Consider the following 16,622-nt stretch of genomic DNA (forward strand, 5'->3'; position numbering starts at 1 on the left):
GCCCAGAAGGATCAGCCAGAGGGCAAGCCTTTAAGCCCAGAGGTAGACCTGTGAAAGGACTGGAGGTAGAAGTCAAGGGCAGGGTGGCAGGAGTCAGGGCTAGTGGCTACAGTGACAGGCAGGGTGGCTCGGGTCAAGGGCAGGGTGGCTGGGGTCAAGGGCAGACGGCTAACTTTAAAGGAAGGCCCAGGGGCGGCCATGCGAGGCAGCTGGGTTTATGCTAAGGGGATGGAGAAGCATGCAGGGCTTCAAGGCGGGGGTGTCGGTTACTGTTACTGTTCTAAAGAGGACCACTCTGGCTGCGGGATGGAGCATGGGAGGGGCTGGGAAGCAAGCCCGGTACGAAGCTGAGGCAGTCTTCTAGGAGAGCGACCCAGAGTGGTGACAGTAGGGGCAGGAGGATGACCCACTCCAGAACGGGTCTCTGAGGCGCCCTGTGGCGGCTTCCGGCTTGAGCCAGTCGCTCAGCGTGTGGACGACAGGATAGGGGCTGGGAGGGCCGAGTTCACACGTGGACCCGCCACGCTGGACGTCGAAGGTGAGGATGCGGGGTCAGAGGGAAAGGAAGCGGTGGGCACACCTGGGAACTGTCAGCACACAGAACCTGACAGTTCTGCTCTGATGATTTTGACAGAAAAGAGCAAGTGAGCAAAAAAAAAAAAGAAAACCTGAGTTGAGTGCAGCCCGCAAAGCATTCAAGAATGGCACACATCACTCAGAGGGCATGGGGCAAGCCACCACGGTCCCACCAGCTCTGAAGAAACATCCCATTTTTGAAAGCAGAAAGATCTCGAAGCTTGCTACAGGTAAACTGAGAACGCTGGCGAGGGTAGCCACGCAAACAGCTCTGAAGCCAGTTATCGAGGCTCTGAGATCCTCCCGGGGCCTCCAGGTTAATTTTTTTGGGGGGAGGGGAGATAAGCCCTGAGCTAACATCTGCCACCAATCCTCCTCTTTTTGCTGAGGAAGACTGGCCCTGAGCTAACATCCGTGCCCATCTTCCTCTATTTTATGTGTGGGATGCCTCCCACGGCATGGCTTGCCAAGCGGTGCCATGACCGCACCCGGGATCCAAACCGGTGAACCCCAGGCCACTGAAGTGGAATGTGCGAACTTAACCACTGCACCACCAGGCCGGCTCCCCCAAGTTAATTCTTAATCCTTTCACCCAGCAAAGGCTTCGGAGTAAACAGGAGGCAGAGCTGTGCATGGCATGCATCTTGGCAGATGAAATGATGAGACCGGCGACCTTCTCAATGATTTACAAGATCTGTCAAGGGCTTTACGCAGAACGTGAAGGGATTATTAATGGCCATAGATTAAACAGCAATATAGTGTTTGCAGCCAATTCTCTCCAAAGGTTTATTTGCTTAGGAACCTGACTTCTGCCAGACAGAGGCAGGCAGACTGAGATTTACAGTCACTTTCCAAGAATAAACAGCCTTGTCAGAACTCTCTGAACTTAACTAAGGATTTATTTGTTTTGATTGATTCAGACTAAGAACCAAATGAAAGAGTCCTGAACGCCCCCAAAATGGACAATTTGGTTTTCTAGTTTCGCAGCAGCCACCACGGCGGTCCTGAGTCAGCCTCTCGCTCTTCCAGCCATACGCGAGGCCTTGCGAACAGCACATGAGCTCGAACGGCTCCCTGTGCAACTCTAACGAGAGAAAATTCCACCACGATCCTGGCAGCCAGAGCCTCATGCTTAAAAACATTTCTGTTTTGTAACCCCGCCTCCTGCAGCCATCAGAGAAATGCAAATCAGAACTCCGGCAAAATCCCAGTTCACTCCCACCAGGATGGACGATCCAGTGCTGGCAAGGATGTGGGGAAACCAGAACCCTCAGGCACTGCAGGTGGAGAGGAAAATGGTACAGGCCCTGGGCAAAACAGTCTGGTAATCACTCATAAGGTTATGCACAGAGTTACCACATGACCCAGCTATTCCACTCCTGGGCATCTGCCCTAAAGAAGTGAAAACATATGTCCACACAAAACCATGGAGGCGGATGTTAACAGCAGAATTATTCACACCCACCAGAATGTGGAAACAACCCAAATGGCCTTACACTGAGGAATGGGTAAATAAAAGGTGGTCTCTCCATATAACAGAACGTTCTTCGGCAATAAAAAGGAATGAAGCCCAGACACCGGCTACGACGTGGGTGAACCTTGAAAACATTCTGCTAAATGAAAGAAGCCAGACACAGAAGGCCACCCATTGAATGCTCCATGTACTTGAAACGCCCACAACAGGCCAACCCACAGAGACAAAAAGCAGAGTAGTGGCTGCCGAGGGCTGGGGGTGATGCCCAAGGAGAGGAGGTTTTCTGTTCGGGGTGACAAAAACGTTCCAAAGTTAACTGCGAACTCCTCCTTTCTCCCCGAGTACGCCCACCCTAGTGTCCATTCACACTGACTCCTGCGAACAATTCTTACCTCGTGGCATTATGAAATTACTGTTAAATTTTTTGGGGGTGGCCTAAGGTATTTCAAAAGAGCTGTTATCTTTTAGCAATACATATTGAAATCTTTACCAATGTAATTTTATCTTTTATGGGCTTCGCTTCAAAATCATGGTGGGGGCCTGGGGCACGGATGGACAGAGGTATGAACTGGCCAGGTGTGAGAACTGGGAAAGCTGGCCAGTGGGTCCGTTATGCTAGTCTCTCTTCTCCTGCATAAGTCTGTGATCTTTTCTAGTCGTTTCTTTTCTTTTCTTTTTTTTTTAAATAAAGATTGGCACCTGGGCTAACAACTGTTGCCAATCTTCCTTTTTTTTTTTTTCTGCTTTATCTTTCTGGGTCCCCCCCTGTACAAAGTTGTATATCTTAGTTGCAGGTCCTTCTAGCTGTGGGATGTGGGATGCCGCCTCAACGTGGCCTGACGAGCAGTGCCAGTCCGTGCCCAGGATCCGAACCCTGGGCAGCCGCAGCGGAGCGTGCGAACTTAACCACTTGGCCACGAAGCCAGCCCCTCTAGTCGTTTCTTAAAATACGTTTAATGAAATAAACACATGTCTGCTGAAGCTGGTGCGAAATCTCAGGCTTGGAGAGCAACTCTCGAAGCTCCCCAGACCCTTTAAGGGCTCCTCTGTGGCCGCCTTCCGGGGAGCACACACATCTCACCCGTCAGCCACATAGATCCGCCATCAAGCATCAGCCAAGAGACAGCCAGGCCCCACAGCCCGCAAGGAGAGAAGATAAAATCAGGAGGGGCAGAGGTCTCCAGGGTCGTTGCTGCCCACAAGCCTGTCCTGGCACTCGTCCACGGGGTCCGCAGCATAGAAACACCTGCTGGACCCACCCACCTCCACCTGGTGCAGTAAGAAAAGAGGAGGAGCAAGGCGGCCTGTCGGTCACACACCCTCTGCCCCATAGCACCCTCGAAGGGACAGCCACCTCTGCACTGGCACAGAGCACGCACGCCCAGAGCCTACCTTACCCCCAGGAGTGTGTGGCTGCAACCTGACCACACTGCCCTGCCTGTCCCACCTCCCAGCCGCCCTGAAACAGCCGCCAGAGTAACTGATGAAGACACGCCTACCATTGTTCCCCAAAGGCCGGCCTGCAGCATTCCTAACTCTCTAAACCTGGGGACCTTTTCCATCAAAGGGAAAGTCAGAGGATAAAGCCATTCACCCCTCCCCGCTCCCCACGGCCCGAAAGGATGGCGAGCTCCCAGACCAGAGTTTGAACAAACACGGTGAGAATGGTCAGATTTCCTGCTTTGACTGACACATCTCCCCACCAGAAAGCCAACCTGTCCCTCAGGATGCGACACCTGCTCCAGGAAATCAGGTCAGCTGTCCCCCCACCCCTGCCCCGGTGCTTGCATAAGTGCCTGGAGCTGACCCAGGCCTGGGGCCACCCAGGGGTGCCCTCCCCACAGCGGGCCGACCACACCTGCCTCATGAACAAACAGCCGCCAGGTGAAGCACCTGGGCTGGGTGGCAGGGGAAGGGGGACCTGCTCCAGGTGGAAGGCAGCCAGCCCTTACTACGTTCACAGACAGTCAGGGATCATAAGGGCTTCACAAGAGCCCCAGAGAACTTCACTGGGTTAAACACATGCCAAGGCTGTCGTCTGTGTGAAACGGTTTAAATCATGAGATACTGCAAACACAGAAGAGCAGAGAATAGCACCGACGTGCCCCTCCTGGAATGAACACATAGTCCTATTTTCCCATCTTGACTTGACTGCCCCGTCCCCAAGGCTCCCGTCCCGGCTTGGCCTCCCTGGAGTCCTGGGGCACACCCGCCAGGATGGACATGCTTGTCTGGTCACTCTGTCATTGCAGCTGGGAACACCAACACACTGAGAGGACAGCCTTGGGGCCAAGTGGCAGGCCGGGGCTGTGTGTGGATGGATCCAGGCCACCGACACTGGGCAGCCTGTCCTCTGGATCCCTTCAGCCTTCCGGGATGGCAGCAAAGGGCAGGGCCCCCCGGGGCTGGAGGGGGGCTCTGCTATGTCCTACCCATGGCGTACAACAAAACCGTTGCTCTCCGAGCGCCGGCCCCACCTCCAGTTTCTTCTTCCTCCTGGAGAAGGTCACCAGGCACGTGGACGGTCTTGTCAATTTATCAGCTGCTGCCACAGCCCCTCTTTGGCTTCTGAGCTGGGGGTCACCGTTCCTCTTCCAGTCCCTCTGCACCCACAGGGCCTGCCCAAAGCCTTAACTGCTACCTGCGCACACAAGACTTGATGTTTCAGGCTCGTCTCCACTGAGGCCAAGACGAGCCAACGGAAAATGAATCCCGCCATCTTTGCCACCCCCTCTCTACCACCTCTCCTCCTGTAACACGGCCACCGCCCACCACGCCCGGGCACGGACAGGCTAAGGCTTCCTCCAGGTTCCACCAGAACCTGCTGATTTGGAAAGGTATGCTGGCCCCCGTCCCAGTGCCACCTGGGCACCCATCTACCTAGGCGGAGAGAGGCGACTTCCCCCGGGACTACCTATACGCGGCATGACCGCTGGGACCCGCCAGCACAGCAGAGCGTGCACCTGTGCCCGGAGCTCTCGGATGGATGGCCAGAGGAGAGGACACATGTACCGGCAGGAAAAGCAGAAAAGAGAAGGGGAGAGAAAGGATGCAAAGAAGAAATGAGAAGAGAAAATAGAGACGGATGCAAAGAGAGCTGAACTCTCTCTTCTATCATTCACTGTCCCCTCAAATCATCATTGAGCGACTCCTGGAGACCCTTTGGGAGAGAACTCTAAACTGGACAAAACAGTGACAGCAGAAGCACCGTGTGGGAACAGGCTGGCTGCTCCTCCCCCAGAAGGGCTGGCTGGGTGATGAGAGAAAGCCCCTCGGGGACAGACAGCTCACGGGTAAACTGGAGGTGGCTACTGGTAGCAGCACCCACCCAGCTGCTGGGGCGATGTCCAGAAAGTCATGCAACGTGCTGAAGACAGGAGCCCCCCCTGTCTGAGATCTGGGACGTCGAGGGGCTGCAGATCCGTCTATTCTCCCCGGCTGTAGGAAACCACCTCCGGCTGCGCCAGGGGGAGCGTGCCCCCCCAGAGCCGCAGCTGACAGAGAGCTCACCAACCTCTCAGCCTGGAACCCCCCCTGGGATGCAGAAGAGCCCAGGCTGGGCGTGGGAAGCACACCATGGTGCTGCTTTAGAAACCGTGAGGGCCACTAACGGAGAGAGATTCTCCAAGGTCCGCAGCAGAACACTTAAGCATCTTATGCTAATCGGCTCTCGGAAAAACGCAGGGACCCAGAACAAGACGTTCCAACTGAGAACGACGACCTATTTATCACAATTTGCAAAAATTCACACCTCTGGTCTCTTACGTGGCTGTTCTCCGGGTCACCTCGGCCTCAGCCAGGCCCACCAGCCATGACCATCTGCCTGCTAACTCAACTCACAGCTGGGAGGCCTTCTGGTCTTTTCGATTTCTATCTCCTCCATGCTTCACATCTAGCTTTAAGCTCCCCTGTCCCAGGGGCCCGCCTTTGAACACACATTCCCAAAGCACACGCACAGTTCCACCGGTTCCATGTAGCAATTGTGCCTGCACTTGCCGCCATATGACTTTCACTTGTAAGTTATTCGCTTACCCTCCCAAACTAAGCTGTAAGCTTCTCAGGGACATGAATCCGTGTTTAATTCTCTGAATCGAAGCATGGGGCCCACTGACAGTTCTGCAATGCCGAATGTCAAGTGAACAATGTGGGGGGGCGGCGACATTGCAGCATCTCCTTCAATTTTGCTAAGATAACCTTAATTATAATAACTTTGCCCAATGCCTCCTCCACAAATCCTTAGCCCATAAGTTGGGCTGTACTTTTTCAAACGTGTTCACATTGTCCTCTTTCTCCACAATCAATTCCTTTTAACCAAAAACCTTTCACCTCGGAGGTAAGTGACCTGCGCGTCATAACACTGGCCACGTCATCAGGGAGCCACTCGTAAGAGGGGTCCCGTTCCCCTCAAGGAGAAGACCCTGTCCTCTCGCCAACAGGGGCCGCACTGCCCTCCTGCAGTGCGGTATCCCCCCACCCCCCATCCCTCCCGGCCACCCAGGTTTGGCGACAGGTGGCAGGCTAAGGAGAGGAGATGAAAGGTCATCATGACACAAAGAGCAGCGCAGCTTTCAAAACAAGCCCTGGGGGGAACTGAGATGTGGAAATCACTTCCATAATATACAACAAACAATAAAGCTTGCCATGTGACAGCAGACCAAAACGGTCTTTAGGGCAACCAAGATATGGAACCAAATTACGTGCCTGTAAGAATTCTCTCACCATAGGCTTGAAATCAATAGATAAGTAGAGAGATCCATAGGTGAGCAGGTAGATACATGTGTAGGTAGGTGGGTGGGGAGACAGACAGATGGATACATAAGGCACACAGATGAATGTCTGTGCTACTAACAACCAAGGTACAAACTCCTCCTTCCACCAGTCTCTGGCATATGCCCGACAATGTGATCCGGATTTCACCTTCATTAACCCATTTCATTTCCACTAGAACCCTAGGAAACGGGGACTATTGCTATCTCCATTTACTGATGAGAAGACCAAGGCTTGGATGTCAAGGAATTTGCCCCAAGGTCACAGCCTGCAAACAGCAGCACTGGGGGCCGGCCCCAGCTCCAACTCGGCAGGCACTCACGTTCTTACTTATCAAGTGAAGTGGTTAAGTATTCGGCGAAAAGTTCCACTTAAGATTCCTACAGTTGCATCACAGATGTAAAATTAGGTCACCCCGTTGTAACCAAAAGGATGTGACTGCTGCCGGCAATAAAACTATAGTAACTACAAACACGACGGGTGCCAACTCTAAAATTATTCGCGCGACCCAGTCTTCCCGCCAGAATTGCACAATTCAGTCGCATACAGGAGCTGGCCCTGCCCGCTATTAAAACGCAGCCACCAGCGGCCCATCTCATCTAGCGGTCAACAACTGTGCTCGAAATCCTCTGAGAAAAGGGCGCCCGCAGGAAGCCACAGCTTAGCGCAGCTGGACTAGCAGGCAGGGTCTCCAGGAGCACAGGCTGGATCTGTCATCGGGGAGAAAGAGCGAGTCTGGATGACAGCGGGGCGCCGCTCCTGGAAAAAGTCTGGAGTGAAGACACCGCAGCAGGCAGAGAATGTGCAGCAGCATCTTTAGCGGAGGGTGAAAAAGTTATCTTATCATCTACAACATACTCTTCCAGTCTGGTGACCGACACCTGGGAGAGTGCTGCTTGGCTAAACAAAGCCAGCGTTGTTCTCCAGGACTGGCTCCACCTTGGGGAAACCACATTTCCGCCATGAGTGACTATCAAGGTGGCACCCAGGCTGGCCTCAGCGCTGCCATCCCGGGAACTGAAAGCAAAGCATTAGGAAAGTTCCGGAAGGGCATCACCAGCCCAGGGGTTTCCCTGAGACCTGCATGTGTGGCAAGGTTCCTGACTCTTCTCAGGTCCCCCACTGTGCTTTGGCACTTAGTATTCCTGCCATTATGCTGCTGGTTCGGGTGAGAACTTCAGTGCAGGCAAAACCTGGCAAGAATGGGAAGCAGAAACAGCTCCTCTCCACCCCCGCGAGGCACACACCCTCTTTGTCCGAGCCACATCCTTACTCACTTGCAGACATGATTCTCTGTAATTGTGCTCTTTTTCAGCACAATTGTGTGTTTCGCCAGTAAGCATGTATGCAAATACAAATTACTATTTCCCTAACCTCAGGAGGCACCTTAGAAGTGAAACTGTGCCAGTCAAAACTCACTTTATGGGGCCGGCCCAGTGGCACAGCGGTTAAGTGCACGCGTTCCACTTCGACCGGGGTTCGCCAGTTTGGATCCCGGGTGCGGACGTGGCACCACTTGGCAAAAGCCATGTTATGGTAGGCGTCCCACATATAAATTAGAGGAAGATGGGCATGGATGTTAGCTCAGGGCCAGTCTTCCTCAGCAAAAAGAGGAGGATTGGCGGCAAATGTTAGCTCAGGGCTACACTTCCTCAAAAAAAAAAGAAAAAAGAAAAATTCACTTATGTTTCTGCGAGGGCTTCACGTACAAGAAAAGCACAGGAACCTTCATTTACGAAGGGCTGGATCTTGAATGCATGACTGCACATTCAATCTTTGCATGATTGAAACCGGCCCACGGTGAACTTCGTGCGGTGAAGTCTATCGTAACAAACCATTCAGGTGTACAGGGTCAATGTGCTCAGTCAAGGCAGGTCATTCAGTGAATTCTGAAGCATTACACTTTTCTTCTACAGCTTGCAAAAAACAACACAGCTTCTGCCTACCCAGGTACTGTAAAAATAAAGCAAATTCAAATGTCACCCTTACAGCGCACCACGTCAACAAGTAATGGCTAATAGATAAATACAGAGAAATGCGATCCTAGCAAGAAAAAGAACTGGGGGAAAGGTCATTGAGGGTCAGATTTTTGCAAAGAAAATACAGAACGTCTTGGCAGGCCCCGATTAGCTGCACTATCTATTCTGGTGTTTTCTCTGGACGCGGTCCCAGAAGGACCTGCCTCCAGGGAACAAGAGAGGACTGCTGGGAGACGCATGCATCCACCCCAGAGATCCCGGACCCTTCCCTCGTACCAGGATGCTGTTCCCACAGACGGTCCTAAAACCACGGGTGGGTGCCCTGTATCTCCCACGCACGCTCTTCACCTTTGCAGCCAGAAGTGCAAATGAGCTCGTCAAACCACATATTCCAATTCGGGGACTGCCGAACCCACTCGTCCCCATAAAACCCACCTGCAGCCACGGCAGTGTTTGTCAGAACCTCTATTCGTTTCACACCCTCAAAACTATTCTCACATCTGGCCTCTTGCTGGATCCTCCTAAAACCCCTGTGAGGCAGAACAGACATCAGAGACACCGCCTTACAAAAGAGGAAATGGAGACCCAGAAATGTGCCCGGTGGATTCAGCCCAACGACATCCAGCAGGCGTGGAGGTGATGGGAACACCCAGGCCCGCGGCCTGCGCCATGTCTGAGAAGCAGCCTGGAAAAGGGAGGGAGCACAAGCTTTGGAGAACACAGATCCGGGTTCGAATTCCAGCTCTGCCGCTTTCTCAGACGTGTGCAAGGCCTTGAGCAAATGTCACCAGCTTTTGTAGGACCTGTTTCCCGGCAGATAAAGTATGCATGATACCCGGCCCTCACGTCAATTGAAGGAGAGCTCATGACAGGCCCCACAACGCGGCACGGCTTTATTTAACGCAGGAACACGTTCTTTTTACCCTCCCAACCTCAGCCACCTGCTGCCAGATGGTCCTCCAAGAACGTGGGTCTCCATCCTTCCTCTTTCCACTGCCCCTCGCCAGCATCTGATACCCTGGCCAGTTGTCTCTGACACTTAACTCTCAGCAGCGTGGCTGACTTATTTTGAACATACCTTATTGTGCCTCACATCGCACAACAGGGTCTGTTTGAAAAACCAAAACTCTGCGCGTTAGATCTTTTTAAGGACCATAGAGCTGACACTCGGGAAAAACCAGTGATAAATGCATAATTTTATAAATGAAGAATTATTCCACAGAAAGCAACGTCTGAGTTGGAGCATATGACAATTTCTCAAAAGCAAGGTTATTTTGTGCTTGCTTTTAATACATGTTATTTTTAACAGAAAAGGAGAATTCTAAAGAGAGAATTAATCTCTTAACTTGACCCCTCAGACACCCAATGACTCTCTCCTCATGGAGCATACCCCTTACCAAGGTGTCATAACACAACGTGCTGGGGCTGGCCCGGTGGCGCAGCGGTGAAGTGCATGTGTTCTGCTTCGGTGGCCCAGGGTTCGCTGGTTCGGATCCTGGGTGTGGACACGGCACCGCTTGGCAAAAGCCATGCCGTGGTAGGCGTCCCACGTATAAAGTAGAGGCAGATGGGTACGGATGTTAGCTCAGGGCCAGTCCTCCTCAGCAAAAAGAGGACTGGTAGCACTTAGCTCAGGGCTAATCTTCCTCAAAAAGATAAAAAATAACACAACGTGCTGAACGCTGTGCTGGGGATCAAGAGCCATGGAAGAGGAAGGCAGGACTGGTGGGAGAAGGGGCCACTGACCCCTTGACCTGGGGAAGGAATGAGCTTGCCGGTGTCCACTCCAGAAGTCCTTGACCACAGCTATAAGGTGAAGCAAGGTGCACAGAGAGGAAGGACCCAGCAGCTCCCTCTGCTCCGTGCTTCCTTCCCAGGAACTCCCCATGCCCCGAAGGACCCCCCCCACCCCCACCCCAAAGCAGCAGCAGTCCAGGCGAGAAAGGGCGTTCAAACTTCCTGTTGCTCATTCAACAGACATCCGAATGCCTACTCCAGCTCACAGAAATGGGGAGGAAGGTGAGTTTAAGAGCCATTTAGGAAGCAGAAGTAGCCAGTGAGGCTTAGGGGACAGCTGGGAAGAATCTAGATTTAGTTTCCTGGGATGGGTGCCGTATCAAGAGTATGGAAGGGGTGGCCCGGTGGTGCAGCGGTTAAGTTCGCATATTCCGCTTCTCGGCGGCCCGGGGTTTGCCGGTTCGGATCCCGGGTGTGGACATGGCACTGCTTGGCAAAAGCCATGCTGTGGCAGGCGTCCCACATATAAAGTAGAGAAAGACGGGCACGGATGTCAGCTCAGGGCCAGTCTTCCTCAGCAAAAAGAGGAGGATTGGCAGTAGTTAGCTCACGGCTAATCTTCCTCAAAAAAAAAAAAAAGGGTATGGAAGATCCCTTTTTAAGCAAAGAACTCGGAGTCCTCCAATGGGCTGATCATTCTTGGGAAGCAGAAGAGCAGCCGCCCTATTTCCCGACCCTCCACAGGGCGACTACCTTACTCTACACCCTGGAGACGCAAACCTCACTTGGCAGCACAACTTCTTTCAATTATTAACTTCCAAGAACATTCCTGGGCGTAAAAACAACCCACATAGGGGCTGGCCCCGTGGCCGAGTGGTTAAGTTCCCGTGCTCCGCTGCAGGCGGCCCAGCGTTTCGTTGGTTCGAATCCTGGGCATGGACACAGCACTGCTCATCAAACCACGCTGAGGCAGCGTCCCACATGCCACAACTACAAGGACCCACAACGAAGAATATACAACTATGTGCTGGGGGGCTTTGGGGAGAAAAAGGAAAAAATAAAATCTTTAAAAAACAAACAAACAAACAAAAAAACAACCCACACAAAAGTAAAGGGGGGATTTTCCACAGAACTGAGGCTCCCGGGGACCTTAGCCAGAAAGGTCAAGTTGGTCTCAGCCCAGGACCAGCGGGAAACCTAACGTCCACCTGATGTTTGCTAGCAGTAAAAGGTGAAGTTCATCAACCGGAAACAAAATAATCGGAAATCAACAAGCACAAAACATCCCTTACAGATTCTTTTTAAAACATGCCCTGTTCATCCTAGGCTATTTCTAGAACCATCGAAGAAGCTACTAATAGTGCTGGCTTCCGCAGAGGGAAACTGAGTGAGGAGGTCACCTCTGCACCCCTGTATGCACTCTCCCCCCGTTTCCGTTTGCACCATGCGCCTGTATTTATTGGGGAACAGAAAAGTCCTCGCAGGAAAGGCTCAGGACTGGCTCAAGCCATTCAAAGAACGTAGAGGCCCCGTGCAAGCATGAGACACGGAATCTCCGAAACACACAAGCCTGAACCACAATTCTATTCTGAAAAGCACCAATTCTTCTGGAATTCAATTTCAGGCTTCCACCGGCAGCACAGCTCTGGCCTGCCAATAACCACCATGCAGAGTGACTAAACACTTTTTCCAACAAAGGAAAAAATGCACCGGATCAAACTGCAGAAGCAGCCCCGGAACGGGTGCGCGTTCTTGCCCTCCCACCTCCGCGCCGCCTTTCGACTTCAGGCTGCCTCTTTTCATTGTTCGCTCGGAACTCGTCCTGTCCCCTGGGCCACCGCCAGCAACTGCGGCCGGCACGCCCCGCCCCCGCCCCCGCCCCGCGCCTCCCCCCGCGGGCGTCACGTGACGCCCGAGAAAAGTAGGGGAAAGGTTACGGCGAGCCCCGCCCCCGGCCTGGCGCGTCCCGGGCGCTCAGATCCTGTTCCACCGGCAGTGCCCGGAGAGACCTTCCGGAGCGAGCTGGCGCGTCGCCGGCCCTGCCACCCCGGCGTCAGCGGGCGAAACACGGTGCCTGTTCCTGGGGAAGGCCGAGCCCTGCGTGGCCAACCTTGGGGACACTTAAGAGCAGAGGGCGCCTGAGGACATTCCACGCCAGGAACGCGGCACTCCGCCCCCGCGAGCCCAGAGCGCGTCTGGAAAGGGCTCGCTGCGCAGCCCGAGGAAGCATTAACGGTGTTTCTATGAATGGGCAGGCGAGGCCAGGGTTGCCCAAGCGCGGGCTCGGGCCCCAGGGCTCCCCGGAGACTGAGGCTTGACCGCTCGGTGACCGCGGGGTCGGGGCCAAGGGCGGCAGGGACGCCAGGTTCTCCCCTTCGCCTCCGCTTGTTTTCAGTACAAACTCGAAAAGTTATTTTGGCCTGGGCGTGATGCTGATGGCTGCCACTCGGATGCACACACGCGCACTCCTGAAGATGGCCCTTTTTGCTGTCTGATTCCATCAGCTGTTCAGATGGAGTTCAACGTGCAAGGTCAGGTCTAGCAACATTTCCTTGGAAGGAAACCAGTCATTTAGGTGCGAGAAGAGCCCCCGGGCACACCGAAGCCAAACCACCCAAAACCCTGCCTCTCGATGCTGCATTCAGTTCCCACCAGACACCATGGTCCCAGATGACTTAGCTAGGCACTCCTTCACCTCAACGATAAGCATATCAGCAACAGTAATGTCCTTATACTTACGCCCCACTCAGTGCGAGTCACCTTAAATACTTTGGGGTGGGGGAGGGGGGATGCTGGCTGGCGTCAATCCAAGACCAGCGAGTTCGGCCATTTTTTATTCATTTGGTTTGTGGTTCACGAGGAAAGAAACACGCTTGAATATCTGGACTGACCAGAAACAGGACGCCTGTGCAAGAAAATTGTGTAACAAAATACAAAGTCTGTCCCGAGTTGGGAGTATTAACCTGGTTAATTACTTGGGATTTTTTTTTAACTCCTGGAGTGAAAAAAGGAAACCAGCCCTCATCTTTGTCCCCTTCGGCTGTAAGGAAAGCCAGCCCCCGATTTACATTACAAACACGCTGACCCACGGCCCTTCCGAAGAAAACGAAAGAACTGGCTGTCGGCTCGCCGAGGGAGTTGGGTCAGGGGATGCCCGCGTCGGTGCCCCGGCCGCTCGGACGACCTGACCGCGCCGTCCAGACTCGCACACCAAGTTCGCCCGGATTTGGTCACATGACGCCCCCCACCCCCATACCCCCTCCGGCGCCGCAGCTCCGTGGCCCGGCGCGACCTTGGGCGGACTCTCCGCGCCTACCTGCCCTGATGAGCGCCGCACCGGGGCATGGGGAGCGCTCGCCAGCAGAGACCCCGGGCCGGCACCCCCATCCGGTCCACGGCGGGCGCTCGGACCGCGCCAGGAGTCTCCACGCCAAGGGCGTGTCCGGACCGCAGCACTGCGGGGGCAGGCGCGGGGAGGGGTCCGCGGCGCCCCGCGGAGTCCCGACGGCCGAGCGTCCCTCTGGCTCCCGCATGGGACTCGCCTGCGGGCTGACCGACTCTCGGACTGACCCCTAGACCCAATACTGCAGAGCGGGGTAGGATGAAGAGAAAAGAGAGCCGGCGGCCCTAGTGGCCCCAGGCCGGAGGCGTCCTGCCAAGGCAGGAGAACCAAGCATCCCCGCAGCTCCCGCACTGTACCTGTTCGCGCGCCGACTGACTCTGCGGCGGACCCCCAGGCCCGATCCACTCCTGGAAGTGGGGATGAGATGGGGCGGGGAAGGGAGCCGGTACTCCTACAGGCCCCGGGCCCGGGGCGTCCTGCCAAATCCGGTGGGTTGAGCATCCCTTCCCGCTGCCTGACTGGACCCGCCCGCGGGCAGACCGACCTCCGGGCGGACCCCCCACACAACCCACTGCGGGGGGTCAGGATTCCCCATCCCCTCCGTTTCGGGCTCTCTCCCAACTCCGCCGTCCGAGGGGGCTGCTGCGGGTGCCCCTCGGAACCCCCGCCTCGGCAGCCCCCGCGCCCCTCCCGCCCCGGAGCCCGCCGCAGCCCGCAGGGCGCGCTCCCCTTCCTCCCCGCGGCGCGCGGCCTCGCCCCGGCCTTACGGAGTCGGCGGACGGACGCGCGGCGGCGGCGGCGGCGGCGGCGGAGTGAGCGAGCGGCGGGCGGGCGCCGGGGGTGGGCGGCCCGCGGGCGAGGCCGGGTGCACCGGCCGCCGGGCGCCGCCGATTGGCTGAGGCGCGCGGGGCTCGGACGCGGGCGGTGACTCGGGGCGCGCGGCGGGACTGGGCGGAGGGGGGGACCGGGGCGGGGCAGGGGACCGGGGGCGGGGCGGCGGGGCGGGGCCCCCGGGGAGCGTGTCAGGTGCGGAGACCGGCTGGCGCGCGTGGACGCCGCCGCCGCCTCCGTCGGGATGGAGCCTAGGGCGCGATTCCTCACCATCCTGTTTCCCCATCCGAGACATGGGCCACCTCGTTAGGGCCGGGCCCGTCCGAGCGCTCGGCGAGGTGCTGACCTGGGTCACACTCGCTCTTGAGCGGCGTTAACCCCTTACAGTTCCCACGGCCCCCCTGGGCGGAGAAAGGGTCCCTAACGTGCCCAGGACCACACAGCTGAGAGGATGGATGTGACACTGGGCCCAGGGCGACTCCACATCAGACCTCGTCCCCCTGTGACAGCTGATGCGATCCGGAGGCCAACACGCTAATGGCAGTTCCGGGGGCCTTTCTGAGCCGCCTCCTCGTCTAACTGGGGTAAAAATGCCCCTTTTTCGGAGCTTTGGTAGATGTCGTGGACTAATTAAGCAGGCGCCTAAGGCATAGGAGGTGTCAGGGAAGGAATGGCTGGAGGTGGGGACCGCCGAGAGACCCATGTGCCAGTCGCTGGGCTCCGGAGAGGGGCCGGAGTGGAAACTGCGCAGGCGCCCATCCCGGGGGTCTAGTCCTGGGGGGCTCGGGGGCAGAGCGACCGGTGCGCTTCCAGCCGGGGGAGCCGCCCCTCCCCTCTCTTTGCCCGAAATTCTCCCCAGGCCAGGGCTGGCGGCCCTGCATACAGCAGGTGCTCCATAAATGCACCCATTTTATGAACAAGCACCCGGATCTCCTAAAGGTCAGTCGCTCCTTTCGGCTACGGAAACTCCGTGCTGGCATCTGGCTTTCTGTCGGTATCAGTCGGTGGCGGCGCAGAAGGATTCGGAAGAGAAAATGAAAGCTCCCTCTTGTTCCCGCCCCCACCCCTGCCGCTACTGCTACGCTTAAATGTCGGTGCACACTCTCCAGGCTGCCTTAGATGAAGTCACAGGCCCCGTGTCAAGAGTGACCGGCCGGTATCACTCTCATTTTCACTCGGCGGATGTGGTGGGCAGAGTTCCCTCTGGAGGCCCAGAGATGACCTCGTCTTTCACAGCAGTTAACCGCCCTATGGACACGGGCACCCCTTTTTGGCCATCGCAGGTACAAATAAAGCTGCACTGGCCGTCGACGCGGGTCTTTGAGCCCCTGTTTCTCTCTGCAGATACCTCGAAGTGAAGCGACCTGTTCATAGGACAGGCTCATGTGACATCTTGGTGCCACCTGCCAAGCTGCCCTCTGGGAAAGCTTACTAGTGTCCACTCCCCCGGGCGCCTAGGAGTGTAGCCTTGTCTCCAGGAGCTCACCCACGCTGGCTGTCATCTCGGTTCTTTTCATCTTTGCCAATCCCAAAAGGCGGGGAGAGGTCGCTCCATATTTGATTTGCATTTCTTTTTTTCAAGGTATGCTTTTTTTTTTTTGAGAGGAAGATTGGCCCATCCTTTTTTTTTTTCTCCCCAAAGCCCCGGTACATAGTTGTATATCTCAGTTGTAAGTCTCTCTAGTTCTTCTGTGTGGGATGCCACCACAGCATGGCTTGATGAGCAGTGGGTAGGTCCATGCCCAGGGTCCCAACCTGGGAACCCGCTGCAGCTATGGGAAACGGAGCCCGCCAATTTAACCACTTGGCCACCAGGCTGGCCCCCCTAATTTGCATTTATTTAAGGTGAGGAGTTGGAGATTTGTTCTCCTGCTGGCTTCTGTCTGGCCCAAGAGTGATCCCAGGCCCTTTGAAA

At 55.6% G+C, this 16,622-nt stretch overlaps 1 protein-coding gene across 6 annotated transcripts in view; it reads right to left on the bottom strand.

The window, feature by feature from the left end:
• Window positions 1-15,708, bottom strand: part of CPT1A (carnitine palmitoyltransferase 1A) — a 63,881-nt gene extending 48,173 nt beyond the window's left edge. The window contains exon 1 of one of the 6 annotated variants that reach the window (XM_070488327.1): window positions 15,632-15,708. In XM_070488327.1, the coding sequence (XP_070344428.1) occupies window positions 15,632-15,687 (56 nt within the window). In that variant the 5' untranslated portion in view covers window positions 15,688-15,708. Of the gene's footprint in view, window positions 1-8,499; window positions 8,656-12,297; window positions 12,382-13,849; window positions 13,922-14,232; window positions 14,605-14,643; window positions 14,804-15,631 lie in introns of those variants that run through there. The other 5 variants (XM_044761967.2, XM_044761968.2, XM_070488328.1 and 2 more) reach the window with 5 other exon arrangements.
• Window positions 15,709-16,622: the final 914 nt, after the last annotated feature.

The sequence above is a fragment of the Equus asinus genome, chromosome 17 (genome assembly GCF_041296235.1).
Source record: "Equus asinus isolate D_3611 breed Donkey chromosome 17, EquAss-T2T_v2, whole genome shotgun sequence".
Classification (NCBI taxonomy): Eukaryota; Metazoa; Chordata; class Mammalia; order Perissodactyla; family Equidae; genus Equus; species Equus asinus.